This window comes from Nyctereutes procyonoides, unplaced genomic scaffold (assembly GCF_905146905.1).
Source record: "Nyctereutes procyonoides isolate TBG_1078 unplaced genomic scaffold, NYPRO_anot_genome, whole genome shotgun sequence".
Lineage (NCBI taxonomy): Eukaryota > Metazoa > Chordata > Mammalia > Carnivora > Canidae > Nyctereutes > Nyctereutes procyonoides.
In genome coordinates, this window is record NW_026575048.1 from 34,332,469 (window position 1) to 34,350,961 (window position 18,493).

Sequence of the window (18,493 nt, forward strand, 5' to 3'; positions counted from 1 at the left end):
AACATTATACTGGACCAAAATGTCTTTAAGGTGGGATAGGGCAGTGCTGATTCATAAGTACCAGTGTTCTTTAGAATGCCCTGTGTTTTTTGGTCCATGGATGGCAACACTTGGACAACCATTCACATCATACATTAACAGGCCAGGGCTAACAAAGTGCTTTGTGTCCAGCTACAGCTTGAGCTCACTTCTTCCTGCAGCAGTGGGCCATGTGTGCTCTAGCCAGTCTCTCTGTGGGACAGGTGCTTGCTGGGGTTAAGGACCTAGTCTGTGGTCTAGGCCCACACCACAACCTGCTCCATGCATGCCAGAGTGAGGTGTTCTGCTCCGTTCTCTGTTCTTTTCCTGCGGAGTGAGGTACTGTGAGCCAGCTAGGAGACTTTTAGCCGGCAGGTATTTGTATGAAATGGTAAACTGGTGCTAACTTGCAGAAGGTCCCTATGGCTGGGGTACAGGTAGAAGGGATACTTCTCCCAGAGGGGAGAGAAGTGTGATGGAGGGGCAGGCCTTGAAAACTGGGGAGACTGGGAAGTGGGTTAGTTGCTGAATTGGGGAATTGGGACCAGTAGGGTGCCTGCAAGATAAAAAGGTTGGACTTCCAAGTGTCAGTGGCCTCAGTCCTGCCTTGGCCCACAGATTCCCTCAGGGGATGGGAGCCAAGCTCTTTATAGCTTTGCCTATAAGTTCCCAACAAATTCCCAGCTTGACTGCCAAAACAGATGAGTATTGAGTGGAGATTCTACTGCAGCCCATCCTCTTTCTCCCTCTGGACCTCACAGTGCAGTAGAATGGTTACTTAGTGAACACAGGCCTTCTACAGACTGGAAATGTGAATTCTTTTAGTATATTCTAATTTTTTAGATTAAGTTTTAGGGGATCCTGGCTGGCTCAGTCAGTAGAGGTACCTGATTTTTGATCTCGAGGTTGTAAGTTCAAACCCCACGTTGGGTGGAAAGGTGACTTAAAAATCTTTTTAAAAAATAGTAGGAGATCTCTGGGTGGCTCTGCGGTTTGGCGCCTTCCTTTGGCCCAGGGCGCGATCCTGGAGTCCTGGGATCGAGTCCCGTGTCGGGCTCCTGGCATGGAGCCTGCTTCTCCCTCTGCCTGTGTCTCTGCCTCTCTCTCTCTCTCTCTCTCTCTCTCTATCATGAATAAGTAAATAAATAAATCTTAAAAAAAATAAAATTAAGTTTTACACAATAAATATACAAATACAGTTTCCTGGTTTTGAGGTAAAGATTCTGTAGATAAAGCAAAGTCCTCTTTTAAAGCTTTTTGAGCTTACTCTATAAAGCTTGATGTGAAGAAGATTTATATTTATGGCTCAGTATAGATAAAAAGCCCCTCCTTATCTGAGGATTCCTTGTTATCTTTACCTTTAGAGGGCAGTATAGCAGCACTAACATACTTTCTGATGTGTCAGGCCTTTAGGAGAAAGCTACCTCGTAAATACTAGTACCTAGTACTAGAAAGGTTGAGAAACCAAACCCAAACTGCCATGCTGGACTGGCCAGTTAGGCTCTTCACACACAGCAAAGAATAAAGCTAGATGGCTTAACAGATTACATGCCTCCCTGCCAGTCATTTGGGGAACAAATTAAAATAACATTGGTGTCACTTTCAGTAGACGATACAACTATTACTGGAGCCGTCACTTATGGAAGGATGGTAAAGGAGTGGGAGACTGTCATTTGTATTGCAGGAAGCCTTGTGTATGGAAAGGTCCTGAGGCTGATTTAGAGAATTGTGTCCAGCTCCCAGCTCTGGCATTTTACTAATTATAGTCTTATATATAAAAACTGTTTTATTGTCTCTCAAATGTGTAAACTTTCATTTCATGAAATACTTTAAAAACTTCTTGTATAACTATGATTATATTGTTATAAAATTAAGAGAAAAGCACTTTCACAAAGTAAAAATCTAAGGAATTATAAACGATGAAGTATTTATATTGGACTTCCTCTTAGAAATGCTGCTCATCTGTGGAAAAGAGGGTAGGTAGAGTCTTCAGTTTCATCATATGCTGCTTTACATGTAACTGGCATGATTGTGTTATATATATTGACATGTACACAGTTGGGATGTGTAAAAACATAATTTCATTTGTGTTACAGGGAAGAAATGATACGTCTTGGGGATGGAGACATTAGGACCATGTGCCCTCTTTTGTCCATGAAACCTGGAGAATATTCCTATTTTAGTCCCCGTACCATGTCAATGTGGGCTGGCCCGGATCACTGGCGCTTTAGACCCCGACACAAACGTATGTACTTCTAAATGGAACTTAAAGAGATAGTGTCAATGGTCAGTATCCACGTGACTTCAGATGTGGCCATATGTGGGAATGACCATGGGCATACAAGGCAGGACTCTAGGCAACCCTCTTGAGTCCCTTCCCTCTTTGGGAGCTTTGTACTATTGCTCCATAAACTTATCCGTCAATAAACTTTGCTGCCCACCAAAAAAAAACACAAAAAAAACACAAAACAAGGTAGTACTCTAGAACTCTGAAGCATTATGTGTTATGCATTCTTTCTTTGAAAAGAAGGGATTAATTAGCATATTTTGTATTGTGTTTTGTTAGCAAGACCACAAATTATAAGGATGAAACTAGGTGTATGGTTTTCCTTTCTTAATACTGTTAATGCTCAGACAAAAATGCTGAGCATTTTTGTGGTTCATAAGGGTCTTGCAAATGGGTAAATAATGTCCACCTAGAGGTGAACAGTGTTGACATCTGTGTTCATTTCTGCAGATGATGCTTCCTCCAAATCAGAGTACAAAAAGAAGAATTCAAAGAAAGATTTTGAAATTGACTTTGACGATGATATTGACTTTGATGTGTATTTTAAAAAAACAAAGGTTTGTGCTAGATTTATTAGCATTTGTGCTTAAGTTACTCTTTTCACTCTTCAGATGATTTTTAAAGAATTCATTACAAATTTAAGTTTTAGAGTAAATGAATGGTTTCATTTTCCCTCATTCTCTAGGAGAATTGAGGAATAGTCCCAAACTCAGTGGCAGATAGAATCAGATTTAGAACCCTGGGTGGCGCAGCAGTTTAGCGCCTGCCTTTGGCCCAGGGCGCGATCCTGGAGATCCAGGATTGAATCCCACGTCGGGCTCCCGGTGCATGGAGCCTGCTTTTCCCCCTGCCTGTGTCTCTGCCTCTCTCTCTCTCTCTCTCTCTCTCTCTCTCTCTCTCTGTGTGTGACTATCATAAATAAATAAATAAATACATTTTTAAAAATTGAAAAAAAAAAAAGCCTGAACTTTTTTTTTTTTTTTTAATTAATAGGCTGCTACTATTCTGACCAAGTCCACTTTGGAGAACCAGAATTGGAGAGCCACCACTCTTCCTACAGATTTCCTCTATGAGACTGATCATCTTGTCCAGCTATATCTCAAACCAGGCATCAGGGTAAGACTGCTCCTTGGCTTCTCCAGGCTGCTGCTGTCTAATGTGCTGATGGATTGGGAGGCGTCAGATGGCTGGCAGCGTGACTGTCAGCCCGTGCCTTCGAGGACAAGGAGAGCTCATGGGGAGGAGCATGTGTTAGCCAGGGGCAGTCACCGGGAGAGGCAACGGATATGGTAAAACTAAAGGAAAAGCTTAGGATAAATGCACACTAAAGATTTGAAACTACTTTAGCTGATGAGGCTGCTGGCTGACCCCTGAGGCCTACATGTTGAAACACTAGGGGATAAACAATCTTTCGTTGAGGTTTTTAAAGGATGATAATTATTTCTTGATTCTATCTCTGTCTCATTGAAGTTGTGTATTCACTAGCCAGATACTTTCCCCCAGCCACACTGCTTTCCTTGTGATCAAGGTGTAGACATAAGCCCCACTGTGACTTGTGGGGTAATGTGGGTGCTGTGTACCTGACGGTGCAGTCCTCACGGAGTTCGCTAGTGCTGTACACCTTTTCCTGGCTTCCTACGAGGCTCTCTGTTATGATGAGCACTTTAGACCACCTGGTGCTGTGCCCCATGAACTCTTCACTTCATCTGCCTGTGGCTTTTCTGGTGATGATGGTACCAAGTGCATGTTACTATTGCCAGGGTAACCAGGCAGTAGTTCATGCTAAGTTCTGTTTTATCTGGATCCTCTGCTCATTTGCCTTCCTGATTGTTCTGGTCTTGTGCTGTCATATCCACAAACTGTCTTCAGTTTCCTTTTCCATATTTTGCCTGTTTCTCTACAAGGCCTTAATAATATGTATATAGTCCCCCAAATTTACTGTCTCACATTGTGTTTTTATAATGCATTCTAATATATTTTACTTTTTAATCAGTACTGTTTATTTAACAGAAATACTCTTAAAAATACAGAAAGGGATACAGAATTGCAGCAGTAGTAGAAACTAGCTGTGGTCAGTGTTGGTTACATGCTGGCCCTGTCTTGCTCTAAAGGAAAATGGAACCCTGGAACAGAAGAGCAGGATAGTCGGACGCTTCTACCAAACTTTGGCCAGCCTGGAGCTGCCTTCTGTGGCTACAAGCCACCCTCACTTCCCTCAAGCCCTTATTATGAGCATTTGAAGATTGTGGCCTTAGGTGGGAATTTGGATATTCAGCTGTTAAGGTGGTAGAACAAGATCATTAGGTTATTACATTCCGGGGGTGATTGTTTTATTTTTATTTTATTATTTTTTTAATAATTGTATCTTAATAGAAGAAAGAACTTCTGCTTCTGATTGTCCACAGGAACAAACTCACTGTGTGTGGTAGGGCAGCCAGGCAGCAAGAACTGAAGACCCCTGTCCTTCCAGCAGAGCTATACAAGGAAAATGACTATTAAACTCTGGAGATTAAATGTTGGATTAATAAGCGCAATTTGCCTAGAGACCATACAGATCAACCATCCTGCTTAATATCTTACAGGGGGTGGGACGCCTGGGTGACTCAGTGGTTGAGTGTCTGCCTTCGGCTCAGGGTGTGATCCCAGGATCCAGGATCAAGTCCCACATAGGACTCCCTGCACGGAGCCTGCTTCTCTCTCTGCCTGTGTCTCTGCCTCTCTCTCTGTCTGTGTCTCTCATGAATAAATATATAAAATCTTAAAAAAAAAATCTTACAGGGAGTTATAATAGCAAGCAGCTGATACATGAAGGGATCACATACCCTTCCTGAAAAGACTTCTTGTAGACTATGGACAATTTAGAGTGTGCCTAGAGGAGAGTATCCTAAATGGAGAGGGATTTACAAATGGTCTTATAAGAGGATATGTGGAATAAAGTGGACTTTTCTTAAGTCAATAAATAGCTATTGTTGAATATTATTATGGGGTTTGTATTACAAAAACATTGTGAGGATTTTTTTTTTTTGCTGCTTTTGGAGTATATTAAAATATTCAATATGCTTTGTAAACTGTACATAACTGCAGCCTCACTTCCTTGACCCCAAAGATACACAACCCTGGTAAAAATCACTGGTCTAATGACCAGCAAATATCTGAAGGGCTGTGGTCACAAGCATTCCCAAAAGAGGAGGGCAACTTTTTCTGTAAGGCTCTGGCAGGCAGAACAAAGTCCTGAGGGTGTAATGATAGGAAGAATTGCTGGATGTTTCTCCCTGTAACTATGTAGGGAGCAGTGACTGCTCTAGAAATGGGACAGGCTGCTTGTGAATTAAAATCATGAGTGAGTTTTCTCTCAGAATTGTTTGAGCAGCAACAATTTGACTTTTTTTCAGCTAGGTATAGGCAGTTTTATTTTTATTTTTTTTAAGACTTTTTAATTTATTTATTCATGAGAAACAGAGAGAGAGAGGCAGAGACACAGGCAGAGGGAGAAGCAGGCTCCATGCAAGGAGCCTGATGTGGGACTCGATCCCAGGTCTCCAGGATCACACCCTGGGCTGCAGGCAGCACTAAACCGCTGCGCCACCGGGGCTGTCCAATGAACCCGTTTTCAAATAAAGTTGTGTGCAGACCTAATTGCAAACCAGCTGCTGTATTTTATTTGGGATGGATGGAGTTGCCAAGCTCTGCTACCCTGGGGCTTGCTCTAGAACAGAGTTGTGCGGCTGAAGTCCAAATTAGAGGACTTGTCAGGGCCCTTAGAACTCTAAAAATTCTGTAATTCTAGAAGACTGATCCTAAGAACTAAGGTTATTGTCCAACCTAGTTTAGAGCTGTTTTTCTAGAAATTGCTTTCTACAGTTGTTCTTTCCTTCATTCTAGTTACTTAAGACAGCTCAAGGCCAGAGGGCAAGAACTGAACATTATGAAGAAATTGGAGACTATGATTACAACAACCCTAATGACACCTCCAACTTTTGCCCTGGATTACAGGTAAAAGGAAAGAAGAGCTCTGTCCTTTCTTGTAAGCAGAAGAGCCTTTCCTGTTTCCCATCTCCTCTCTTTCCTATATGGGGGAAGGCTGCAGGAAATTCTGGATCAGGTAAGGGGGTGGCTGCCTGCCCTGCCCCAGGCATCAGGAAATGGAGCCAAGTCGAGGAAACAGCCAAAACCTTGGCCTGCTTTACCTCAAGCCCTGTATGTGGAAAGCGAAAGTCCTACTCCAGTAAGCCACACAATGCCTTTAGCCTGGGCAAAGCACTTATTTTGGCTATTTTGGGATTTCAGAGGAAAATACTCCTCTTGCTCTTAGGAGCTGCTAATGTTTTAGCCAGGGAGACAGGACAGATAGACATGTGAAGACGGTGTGATCTGATAGGGAAAAAGTCCGTGGGGTAGATTCAGGAGACCAGCTCCTAGCTCTTGATTTTGGTTTTTATGTCATGAATTTGTATAAGCCACTCCTCATTTTTAGATCTTGGTTTAGACCAAATAATCTCACTGTCCCATTCGTGAGTCTACTAATGAGATGGCAAATGGAAATCAGAGAAAGGAGGAGGGGGGGAGGAAATAACAAAAAGGGGAAAAATATTAGGCCTCCTTTGTGTCCCTGTGGGAGGGACAAGAACTGAAGAGTGGTTTGTTCACTTATCATCTTACTTGGAGGAGAGTTGGGTTGTTACATTTTAGTGAAAATCCAGACTGACCTCTTGGCAAATGCTTCTTAAATTTTTGAGGAGTATGAGAATCACCCAGAGAGCCTGTTAAAAAACCAGGTCCTGGTCTCCAGCCCAGATATCTGATCCATTCCTGCTGGGCTTGGTCCAAGAATGACTTTTTTGCAGCTCCCAGGGAGAACCCCTGCTGCTGGCTGGTGACCCCTGGCATCTCTTGTGCTCACATTGGGTGAGGCATTGGGTCAGATTTTTGGTGTTTTGGAAATGCTTTCTATAGAATAAAATCTTAAATTGGCTAGAACCAGAGAGGACACTGGCAGTTGTAATTATTCCTTATAACTTGCTCTGGAGGTCTTAATTCACAGATACCTTCCTCATAGGGTTTATGTATAACAGGGAAATAACTAGAGGCACCCAGAAGTCCATTCCTAGCTTAATTCACATGGGAAATAACTAGAGGCACCCAGAAGTCCATTCCTAGCTTAATTCACATAACGGCCTCTCAGGTGTTCTGCTCTTAATGTGTAAATACAGAGTCCTTTTCAAGGATACTTCTAAGCCTTTCAGATGGCTTCTGCCAAACTTGAAGAACTGTTTCCTTGCCTAGGCTGCCAACAGTGATTATGAAGAGTCGGATGACTTGTTTGTGGGACCAGCTGGAACCTTTGACCTTACATCTTGCCATCCACCTAAGACAGCACAAGAGAATGGTGACGTGCCTGAAATCCAAGGATTGGACATCACCACTTATGGGGAGTCCAATCTGGTTGCTGAGCCTCAGAAGGTAAAGGTGAAATCCAAGAATTGTGTTATATTATTTGCCTGAGATCTGTTTAATCTTCCTCCTATATGAGAGTAACATCAGTCTGGGCTTGATTTCTTTCTTTCTTTCTTTCTTTCTTTCTTTCTTTCTTTCTTTCTTTCTTTCTTCCTTCCTTCCTTCCTTCCTTCCTTCCTTCCTTCCTTCCTTCCTTCCTTTTTTTTTTTCTTTCTCGGTTTTAACCTGTTGCTCTCCAAGTGGCTGACTGCTCAGTAGGGGTGTGTTGGGAATGAACTGATGGCTAATTAAGTTTGTGTGGAAGTAGCCATCTCTAGAGATGATGCTAAACCATATGACTAGGGGCAAAGTGGTAAAATATGTGAATGAAGACTGCAGGCAGGGAATATCAGCTTCTGTGCTGACTGGGAGAGGCTAGGTATTTGGCTCTGGAAAATCTTGGCCAGGGGTGTCTGGCTGGCTCCATTGGTGAAGCATGCAACTCTTTATCTTGGGGTTGTGAGTTCAAGTCCCATGTTGGGTTATAGAGATTACTTGGAAATAAAATCTTTTTTATTTTTATATTTTTAAATATTTTATTTATTCATGAGAGACAGAGAGGCAGAGATATAGGCAGAGGAAGAAGCAGGCTCTCTTTGGGGATCCCAGAACCCCAGATCACGACTTGAGCCAAAGGCAGACACTCAACCACTGGGCTACCCAGGTGCCCCTAACATCTTTTTTAAAAATTAAGAAGAGTGCTCTCTTTGGCAGCACATTTACTAAAGGAAGGAAAAGGGAGGGAGGGAGGGAGGAAGGAAGGAAGGAAGGAAGGAAGGAAGGAAGGAAGGAAGGAAGGAAGGAAGGAGTAGAAAAAAAAAGAGAAAGAAAGAAAGCCCATCAATCTTATCCAAATTCAGTTCATATGAAATGATCATATATTAAGCATTTGTTCCATACCAGATGACAGGCTTGGTGATTTCATAATTTCATTGACCTGTCTTTTGCACTGGAATTCCAGGTTAGTCTTAATGTAGATTGCACTTGATCAACAAGAAATTAGATAAAAATGAGGGACTCTGTTTTGACATATCCAAAGGAAGCTCTGTAGCTGCTTTGATCAAACTAAACCAGATACTTTGTACTCCAGACTTTTGATTGTACAACAGATTTTGTTTATTTTGCTTAATTTTACCTTGTCTTTTCCAGGTAAATAAAATTGAAATTCATTATGCCAAGACTGCCAAAAGGATGGACATGAAGAAGTTGAAGCAGAGTATGTGGAGCTTGCTGACAAAGTGCTCTAAGCAAGCAGACACAGAGGTAACATGTTCTGCTTACTCTCCAGGTGCCTAGCATGTGGAGGGGAGTGGCTCATGATTAAGCCTCCAAGATCAATAGCTTGAATACAGAAAGCATTCATTCAGAAATCCCAGGACTGAGCCTCATGTCGAGCTCCCTGCTCAGCAAGGAGCCTGCTTCCCTCTATCCCTCTGCTTCCACTCATGTTCTCTCTCTCTCTGTCAAATAAAGAAATAATCTGGGATCCCTGGGTGGCGCAGCGGTTTGGCGCCTGCCTTTGGCCCAGGGCGCGATCCTGGAGACCCTGGATCGAATCCCACATCGGGCTCCCGGTGCATGGAGCCTGCTTCTCCCTCTGCCTGTGTCTCTGCCTCTCTCTCTCTCTCTGTGACTATCATAAATAAAAATTAAAAAAAAAATAAAATGTTAAAGAAATAATCTTTAAAAAAAAAAAAAAAGTAGGGAAGGGGTACTACTTAAGCTGTGAATTAAAATGACTTATAATACCCTGTCCTCTAGGGATTCTAGTTAATGAAGGACTTATTCTTTAAAAAAAAAAAAAAATTAAAAAAGCTGAAATATTTTCATCATGAAAATATTCAGACAGGACACTCTCGGTTAAGTATCTGACTCTTTTTTTTTTTTTTTTTTAAAGATTTCATTTATTTATTCATGAAAGACACGGAGGCAGAGACATAGATAGAGGGAGAAGCAGCCTCCCTGGCAGGGAGCCTGATGCAGGATTCAATCCCCCGACTGGTATCACGACCTGAGCCAAAGGCAGACGCCTAACAGCTGAACCACCCAGGCGCCCCAGGCATCTGATTCTTGATTTCAGCTCAGGTCATGATCTCAGGGTCCTGGGATTCAAGCCCCACATCCTTCTTGGCCCTCAGCAGGGAGTCCGTTTGAGGATTCTCTCTCTCTCTCTCCCTCTGCCTGCTCATGCATGCTTTCCCACACACACTTTCTCTCAAATCTTTTTTTAAAAAAAGAGACAACATATTCAAACATAGTAGGAAGAGAATAGTATAGTGAACACCTACTTTCACTAGTTTTTGCTTTTTTTTTTTTTTTTAAGATTTTATTTATTCATGAGAGACACAGAGAGAGAAAGGCAGAGACACAGACACAGGCAGCGGGAGAAGCAGGCTCCCTGCAGGGAGCCTGATGCAGGACTCGATCCCAGGACCCCAGGATCACGCCCTGAGCTGAAGGGAGATGCTCAACCACTGAGCCACCCAGGTGTCCCAAGTTATTGATGTTTTATCTATACTGTCACCCATCCTGTACTGTCACTCCAGCCCCTCACCATGTACACATTTTGAGTTACTTTAGCCCAGACATGATATCCTTTGATAACTGCTTACCCAATAGATTATGGATTTTGTCCTGCTCTTGGTTGTGTAGTCCAGTTGAAGCTATAAGTGATCATGGCTTTTGTTATTTCTGTATTTTGTTTTCTTCCGAGGAAACTAGAAGCCTCTTTGCAACTTTTCTGTTACTGGGATTATACTGGCCATTAACATCCACATTTACTATAGTGGGTAGTCAGTGTCATGATCCAGGGCTGAAGCACTGAGTCCCTTTATGGGTCGCTTTTCTTCATAATGTAACTTAGAAAATGTTTTGGTTTCATTCAGATGTAAACTTTTCAGAGATACAACTTTGAAGTGTACATTGCTTTCTCCAAAGTGAACTGGCCCTAAATGTCTGAATTGTCAATATCCTTCTTGTTAGGCAAACCACAGTGAAACTGGAAAAGAAGGGGACCCGGTGAAGGTGGCTGATGAGAAGATGCTCAGCATGCTCACAAAGGACCTGCAGAGGAGGTACCCGCCAGCCAATACAGGGGGCTCGCCACCACTTCCTCTGGGCCCTGGCTGAGAGTGCACCAGCCTGAGCTGCTAGTGTGACAGATCCTCTGCATGCAATCCGCTCTTTTCATACTTGGGGCAGTTTTTCTGTTTCTTTGTAGCGATAAAGTAGTTAATATAGACCAACTTTTTAAAAAGGCGTTAAAAAAAAAAAAAGGCATTTTCTGCACCATTGGCTGGAATGGAACAAGTGATATTTTATTTCCAAATAAGAAACTGGAAAAACCTGCTTATCGAAATATTACTGAAATATTTGTTTCTCCTTAGTTTGCTCACTGGACATGTGTATTCATACTTGATGAAAGAGCCTTTGTTCCTAGAACTGCAGTACCTAACTAAATACTTGCCTCCTTGTTTTTCAGCCTGCCTCCCCTCATGGCTCAGAACCTCTCGATACCTCTGGCCTTTGCCTGTCTCCTACATTTAGCCAATGAAAAGGTAGGTAAATTTGGCAAACATGGGACTATTCTCTATTCACGGCAACCTGTTTCAGCTTCTTAGTAGATCTTCTGTGGGCACCCTCATTGGACACCTTAAACAGACTGATTTATGCAGTACTTTCAACCCCAGAGGATTAACAAGGCGCTTCAAAATATCTTAGAAAAAGGCCATTGGGTATTATTAGCAATGAAAATAATGAGGATCCAAATGGAAAAGTTTTAGGTGCTGAATTGTGATTTGTCATTTTCCAACTTCTGTACATCAAGTGTTTTGATATCATTGGGCATCACAGGCTTTAAAGGCCAAACCCTGCCAGTGCCAAAGTCAAGACACATGGAAGCCTGGTGGAGAAAGAGGGGACAGGTGAGAATGAGAGGAAGACAAATGCAGGAGGAAGGAGTAGCAAGACATAAGGGCTGCTGTCAGCCAAGCTGGACCACCAGAAGCTGTGAAGAGTGTCTTGTCACATAGGCAGTAGAAGTGCCAGCTGTGACAGCATGCCAGGCTCTGCAGTATGCCAGCCAGCAGAGCTGAGCAGCTATGGCAGTTATCAGTGGAGTAGGTGGGGACCCATCTTGTCATGAATCTGTTGGTGCTTCCCGGGAGGCAGCCCAGTGAGGCAGCCAGCAACATGCCCAGATATGGGGTACTACATGAGACATGATATCCTTTGTGTCTTTGGGCAACTGGTCCCTAATGCAGACTTTGGTATTTGAAGTAGAGCATCACTAGCCTTAACTGCTCTCGTGCACTACCACTGTAGATTCTAACCTCCACCCTGCCCTGAGCTGGGAGGGAGCTCTTCAGTGTCTGAACACCGATGTGTGGTTTGAGAGGGCTGATAAGATTGTACTGGAATGCTAATAAAAACTGGGTGTTGCAGAAGTGCCTGGGATTTCCTGCGTGCCAGTGTCTGACCTCTGGCCTCATAATGAAAGTGATGTGGTGATGTTTGGCTCTCTTTCCCAGGTCTGGCTTTGTTTGGACTGTTAGGCCCAGAGGAGAGAGGTTCTGTCCAGGACAGCCTGTGTAACACAGCTGTCATCCTTTCCAAGTGGCCCTACCACTGGGATTCAGGGACCATTCTTTCTCTTTCTAAGCTTATGACCTCACTGAAGAAGAAGAAAGTATGCATTTGGCAGAAGCTAGTTTTGATTTTGGGTGGGGAAGAGATGTAGATGAGCCAAAGAGCCAGGACAAGTGCTGCATGTGTCCAGCTATGATGCTGACCGCTGGGCCTGGGCACTCACAACTGAGGCAGGAACAGAACAACCCAACTTCACTCCTGTCAGGGAAAGCTTGTACATCAGAGTCACTCTGGATGATTGTTGATTCAGGACCACTGAACTCACATGGCTGCTGGTTGGAAGGCTGGAAGCAGCAATGGCTGACTGGACAATGTGTCCAGTTCAGAAGTCATGAAGACAAGGCTGGGGGCCATGCAACACAAGTCATCCTTCTTTTTGACATTCAGAAGCGTGACTGCTTGATGGCCTGGAACTTTGCACCATCTTTGTGGGTGTAGGTGCTGGTGAATTCTCCAACTAGGTGTGTTCTCCTAGCACACACAGGCTTCTAAACCATGTGTCTACCAAAGCTCAGAAACCCTTGAGTCCAGATTAAGAATATTATTGATGAAAAAATATATATATTATTGATGTCACTCAGTTTCACCAGTCTGAGAAGGGCTGTGTGTCTGTGTGTGACACACCCTGGGCTGTGTGTCTCCACAGAAACCTGCCTCTGCCCTGTGTGAAACCAGCTACATGGTCTTCACTTGATTCCCAAGTAGACAGGCCAAGGAAAACCTGCTAAAAAGCATTAGTGCTTTTGTGGCCTCACTGGGGTACATAAAGCTCTGGCTGTACCATTGCTCTGCTTCCCCCAACAGTGGGGTTAGAATTGTTCATTTTGCTGTGGTCAAGTGTGTCTTTAGGGGCCTAGAGCGCTCAGCATTTGAAGGATGGAGAGCTACACCAGAGCAGAAACCACTAGGCTGAGCACTGGGCCATTACTGGGGCTTAGCTTTGGGCTTTGTGAGAAAATTTGTACTGCTAACATTGCCCCTATCAATTACCATGATCATCTATAGGGATCAGTGGTAACTCAGAGCTTAGAGCCATCAAGTGAAATCTCACAATGAGAGACAACAATCTCACAATCTCACAACAACACTTAATACCAGAACATGACTCTCTTTGTGGCCTTCTTTCTCCCAGTCTTTCATTCCCATCTGGACTCTTCATCAGCCACTCTGGTAATGAGCTCCCCAGAGAAGTGCAGTGTGTTGGGGCTTGGGATGCAGTGATGGGCCCTGCATCCTCTGCCTCCATGGTCCTCAGTGCCAGCATGGTCCAGCTTATTAACTTGGAACCCAAGCCACAGAGGTCACACTTAGGAGGGGGATGTGATTTTAGCTTTCCATCGTTAGCAGTACAGGCAGGCGTGCTAGAAAGGGTGCGGTGGTTGCTGAGTGCCAGCACATCATACCTGCCTCTAGTACCAAGTGAGGGGAGGCGTGCTTGTGGTGAGCTTAGGCAAGGGAGTTTCTGACAATCTTTAGGTCCTGAGGGAAACAAGTGCCCGGATTGGTGGGGAATTCATGGAGTGGGAAAGTGGGGGTGTTAAGGGGAAGGGCTGAGCAGGAGAGAAAGGGTGCTGTCATGGCAGTCTCTGGGGGTGAGGTTGTGGAGCAGTAAGGGGAGGGCCTGGAGAAGGCCATGCGTGGACAGAGTGAACAGGCATGGATTGTGTCTAACACTCCCTCCCCATCCACTTCTCTTAGCTCCTACTGGAGAAAATAACTTAGCCCTTGGGCCCTTTACAGAGAAAGGCTATTTCAGGAATCCGTGCCAGGGAAGTCTTGCTTTTTGCTTTTTTTTCTCTGCAGTTGGCAAGGATTTGGAATTAGCTTTATCATGCAAATTATATTTGCTATAACATAATTTTACTTAACAATCATGGGACAAATCTCATTCTTCATAGTCACTACCCCGTTACCTTGATTAGAATCTGTTTTGTGATACTTATATTTTCAGTACACTAAAGTTCACATGTCTGGTCTTCCTTCAGAATTTAAAGCTGGAAGGAACTGAGGACCTTTCTGACATTCTGGTGAGGCAAGGGGATTGAGTTTGCCCGAAAAAAGTTGGCAGAAGGAGGCTCATCGCTTCAGTGACCAGGACATCTCCATTCTGGGAGCTGCTGTGTGGCGGGCCTGTGGCAAAGCTATATACCCCACTATGAAAGTATCAGTTGTTTTGTCTGTTGCTCTTCCCTTCTCTCCCTCACAGTCTGGGAATCAGCACCCTGGAACTGTGTCTTTGATTAAAGTTTTCTGCCCTGTGGTGACCACCTAGCAAGGAGGAGATGGTGAGGATACTGTTCTTGATTATGAAAATCTATATCCATACTTTGTATCCATGTCTAGTTTTTGTCTCCTAAGTTGATCTTTGTTATTTTCCACACTTTTGTAGAAAATAATTTCCCAGCAGGCCCTGGTTGTCCTTTAAATAGCTAGCTAAGCTATGTACATAAAATACATCACATGTATACTTACAAATGTATATATATTGTCTATCCTTAAAATAAAATCATTCTGAATAATGCATGGTAAAATATTTGGATACTTTCTAGATAAGTTAGAGCTGGTCCTTTCCTTTAACAGGGATGTAGGCTGAAATGCTCAGCTTCACCTGTGGATGACCTTGGCAAAAACACATAAGAACTACTACTTTGTCAAAATGGAACCCCCATTGGGGAAACCATCTCCTATTCCTACGGATAAACTAGAACACTGATTTCAGGATATTGCCTTAAAAGTGTCCTTCTTGGTCTCCCATCACCTGCTAAAGATGAGAGTTTCTGTAAAATAAAGGTGGGAGTTGTAACAGTCTAGTCAGGAGGCAGAAACATGTAAGGTGAACAAAGAACTTCTTACAAAGAACTGCTGACTAGATATCCAAAGTATCAAGTAGCAACTGTGGGAAGCAACTACCCCCAGGGCTGGAAAAACAAAAGGAACAAAGAGGAAAAACATCAAAAAGATTTCAGAGAGGACTCTGCAGAGCAGAAACTGCCCCCTGAGGAGGATGCTGCTTGGCTGGTGCTGGCATCTGGGGGGGGGGGGGGGCGGGGCACGGACCCGTTAACCTGGTTCTACACACCCTGGAAGATCCACAAACTGCTGCTATGGGAAGGAACTGCTGCTGCCCATTTGAAGAAGTGCCGGTGGGGGGTGCTCCCAGGCTGGGGAAGTGGACAAGAAGGAACAAGTCCTTTTTTCCAGCCCTGCAGTCTCCTTTATGTGCCTCTCCTTGGCATAACCTAACTGGGAGTGGTTGGCAAAGCGTGGAGTGAGGGATGTACAGGTGTGGAAGTTTCTCTAGAGACTGAAGGGTAAAACAGAAGAAGTCTCCCCAAATTAGAGTGAAAGTGCCAAGGGTTAGAAAAGAGTGGAGAGAAATTATAAGGGTTGCCAAGTAGGTCCCACATATGACAATCAGGGGGCCCAGAAAAAAAAAACAAAATGGAGAGGAGGAGATCTTGCTGAAGAAGGAATAAAAAGCCTGTATCCCATAGCTGGAGGACATGAGTTTTCAGACTGAGACTGTCTAGCACATGGATGAAAATGAACCCACACCAAGGTATCTTGTTATAAAGTTTCAGAACACTCAGGACAGAGGATTCTACAAGCTTCAGGACAGAAAGAGGACACACACAGGATCAGGAAACAGGGTGTCAGACTTCTGTCAGCATAGCACTAGAAGCAATGGTTTCCAAATCTAAAATTTTATACTTAGCCAAACTACCAAACAAGAGTGAGAGTAGACTAAAGACAAGAGTTTGGGCCATGCAATATTTTAAAAAATGAAAATGAACACCCCTCACATGTACCCCTTTCCAGGAAGCTACACTGGTCCATACCATGCCCTGCTAGATGTCCAACTGCCCTAACCCTGTGCTTCTAGGCCTTCTCTGTGGCCTTGTCCACCCACAGCCTGGTATAGCTCCAGAGATACTCAGGGGAGCTGAGGCTAGCCTCGGATGCAGGCATTCTGCTTTGTCTCTGTTTCTTCTGGTGCTTCCATCTATTGGGACCATACCACCCTCTCTGCACGACAGGTTATCATGCTTGCTACTCATTTTCTCAAAACTGAGCAAGATTCTATTTAAAGATCATACATACAGGACACCTGGGTGGCTCAATGGTTGAGCGTTTGCCTTTGGCTCAGGGTGTGATCCAGGAGTCCCGGGATGGAGTCCCACAGTGGGCTCCCTGCATGGAGCCTGCTTCTCCCGCTGCCTGTGTCTCTGCCTCTCTATCTCTCGTAAATAAATAAATAAATAAATAAATAAATAAATAAATAAATAAATAAATAAATAAATAAATAAAATCTTAAAAAAAAAAAAGATCATACATAAGTAGTAAGACTATGGAGAAAAGCAAGGGCCAGGCTAATCTAAAAATCAGGGACATGGGCAGCCCAGGTGGCTCAGCGGTTTAGCACAGTCTTCAGCCCAGGGCCTGATCCTGGAGACTCGGGATCGAGTCCCATGTTGGGCTCCCTGTGTGGAGCCTGCTTCTCCCTCTGCCTGTGTCTCTGCCTCTCCCTCTTTCTGTGTCTCTCATGAATAAGTAAATAAAATTAAAAAAAAATCAGGGACATGGTTATCTCTGGTGGGAAGAGGGGGAGAAAAGCAATTGGCGGGGACTCCCAGGGGGCTTCTGGGGTACTAGTGTGATAGGCACACGGGTGTATGCTTTCTTTTCCTATTTCCTTGGCACATTGATCTCTGGCAGGAATTAGTATCCTGAGACTTCATTCAGGCTGCTCTTAGCTGCTGGCATCTGCTCCTGAGAAGGACTTACATTTGGCAATCTTCCTCTCACTGGACCATCACAAGTGCATGAAAAATACTGTGTCCATGCTGGTTGGCTTTTTAAAAAGTTGGCTGGATGCACAGTTAAGGCTATAGTGCCTCAGGAAAAAATGATTGGGGCTTAGGATTTGGATTTCATCCCAGGTGGCAGTCTGGGGCTTGAGGAGATTAGTGGGCAGAAATTTGGTGCTGTCAAAAGGAAAATAAATCAGAGTCCAGAGAGGAAGGTATACAAGGGTACAGGAAGAAGAAGTACAGGTATGGCCTTTTGGTTCATTCTTTTTCTTATTTCTTTCATTTATTTTTGTAAATTTTTATTTATTTATGATAGTCACACACAGAGAGAGAGAGAGAGAGAGAGGCAGAGACATAGGCAGTGGGAGAAGCAGGCTCCATTCACCGGGAGCCCGACGTGGGATTCGATCCCGGGTCTCCAGGATCGCGCCCTGGGCCAAAGGCAGGCGCCAAACTGCTGTGCTACCCAGGGATCCCTCTTTCATTTATTTTAAAGCTTATTTATTTAAGTAATCTCTGCATGGGGAGGGACTCAAACTCACAACTCTGAGATCAAGAGTTGCATGCTCCCATCAACTGAGCCAGCCAGCTGCCCCTGGTTTTTCCTTTTTAAAACCTGTACTCTGAAGTGGAAATTGGAGGGAAGGGATAGTAGAGAGGAGAAAGCTTAACAGAAGCTGCCCGGTACAAGTGGGAGACTCAGCCTGTTACAACAGGCTGTCCTACATCTGTGGCGGAAATGTGTAGATGTGTCCTACATCTGTTGCCTTGTTAGGAATGGATCCATCACAGAACCAGCATGAGCCACGCCTTGACATGGACAGCCTTTACAGGGAATCTATCTTACATATAGTTAGGACATCATCTCTCAACAAGCATATGGCTACCTGCATTCCAAAATGACTTCTCAGGAGACCTCGCAAATCAGTCACCTGCTGAGGTCACATATGTAGCCTAACCATGTGGCCCCGACACACAACATTCTGGCACAGCCACCCAACCTACAGCTGTGCTACTGGATACATCTAGTCCTGGCAAACTGTCATCTTCCATGTGAGGGCTAGAGTTTGTAGAAGAGCCAACGGCCATTCAGAACCAAGTTTGCTGGGGTGCCTGGGTGGGTCAGTGGATTAAGCATTAGCCTTCAGTTCAGGTCATGATCCCAGGATTCTGAAATGGAGCCCCACATTGGGCTTGCTGCTCAACAGTTTGCTTATCCTCCACCCTACCCCACCCC

General features: G+C 44.1%; 1 protein-coding gene across 2 annotated transcripts in view; it reads left to right on the forward strand.

Annotated features, from left to right (window-relative positions):
- Positions 1-14,966, forward strand: part of NCAPH (non-SMC condensin I complex subunit H) — a 33,686-nt gene extending 18,720 nt beyond the window's left edge. Inside the window, exons 10-18 of one of the 2 annotated variants that reach the window (XM_055327376.1) lie at positions 2,115-2,263; positions 2,756-2,862; positions 3,299-3,421; positions 6,188-6,298; positions 7,589-7,771; positions 8,948-9,061; positions 10,781-10,872; positions 11,280-11,355; positions 14,431-14,966. In XM_055327376.1, coding sequence (XP_055183351.1) covers positions 2,115-2,263; positions 2,756-2,862; positions 3,299-3,421; positions 6,188-6,298; positions 7,589-7,771; positions 8,948-9,061; positions 10,781-10,872; positions 11,280-11,355; positions 14,431-14,490 — 1,015 coding nt within the window. In that variant the 3' untranslated portion in view covers positions 14,491-14,966. The remainder of the gene's footprint in view (positions 1-2,114; positions 2,264-2,755; positions 2,863-3,298; positions 3,422-6,187; positions 6,299-7,588; positions 7,772-8,947; positions 9,062-10,780; positions 10,873-11,279; positions 11,356-14,430) is intronic. The other variant, XM_055327377.1, reaches the window with a different exon arrangement.
- The last annotated feature ends 3,527 nt before the right edge of the window (positions 14,967-18,493 follow it).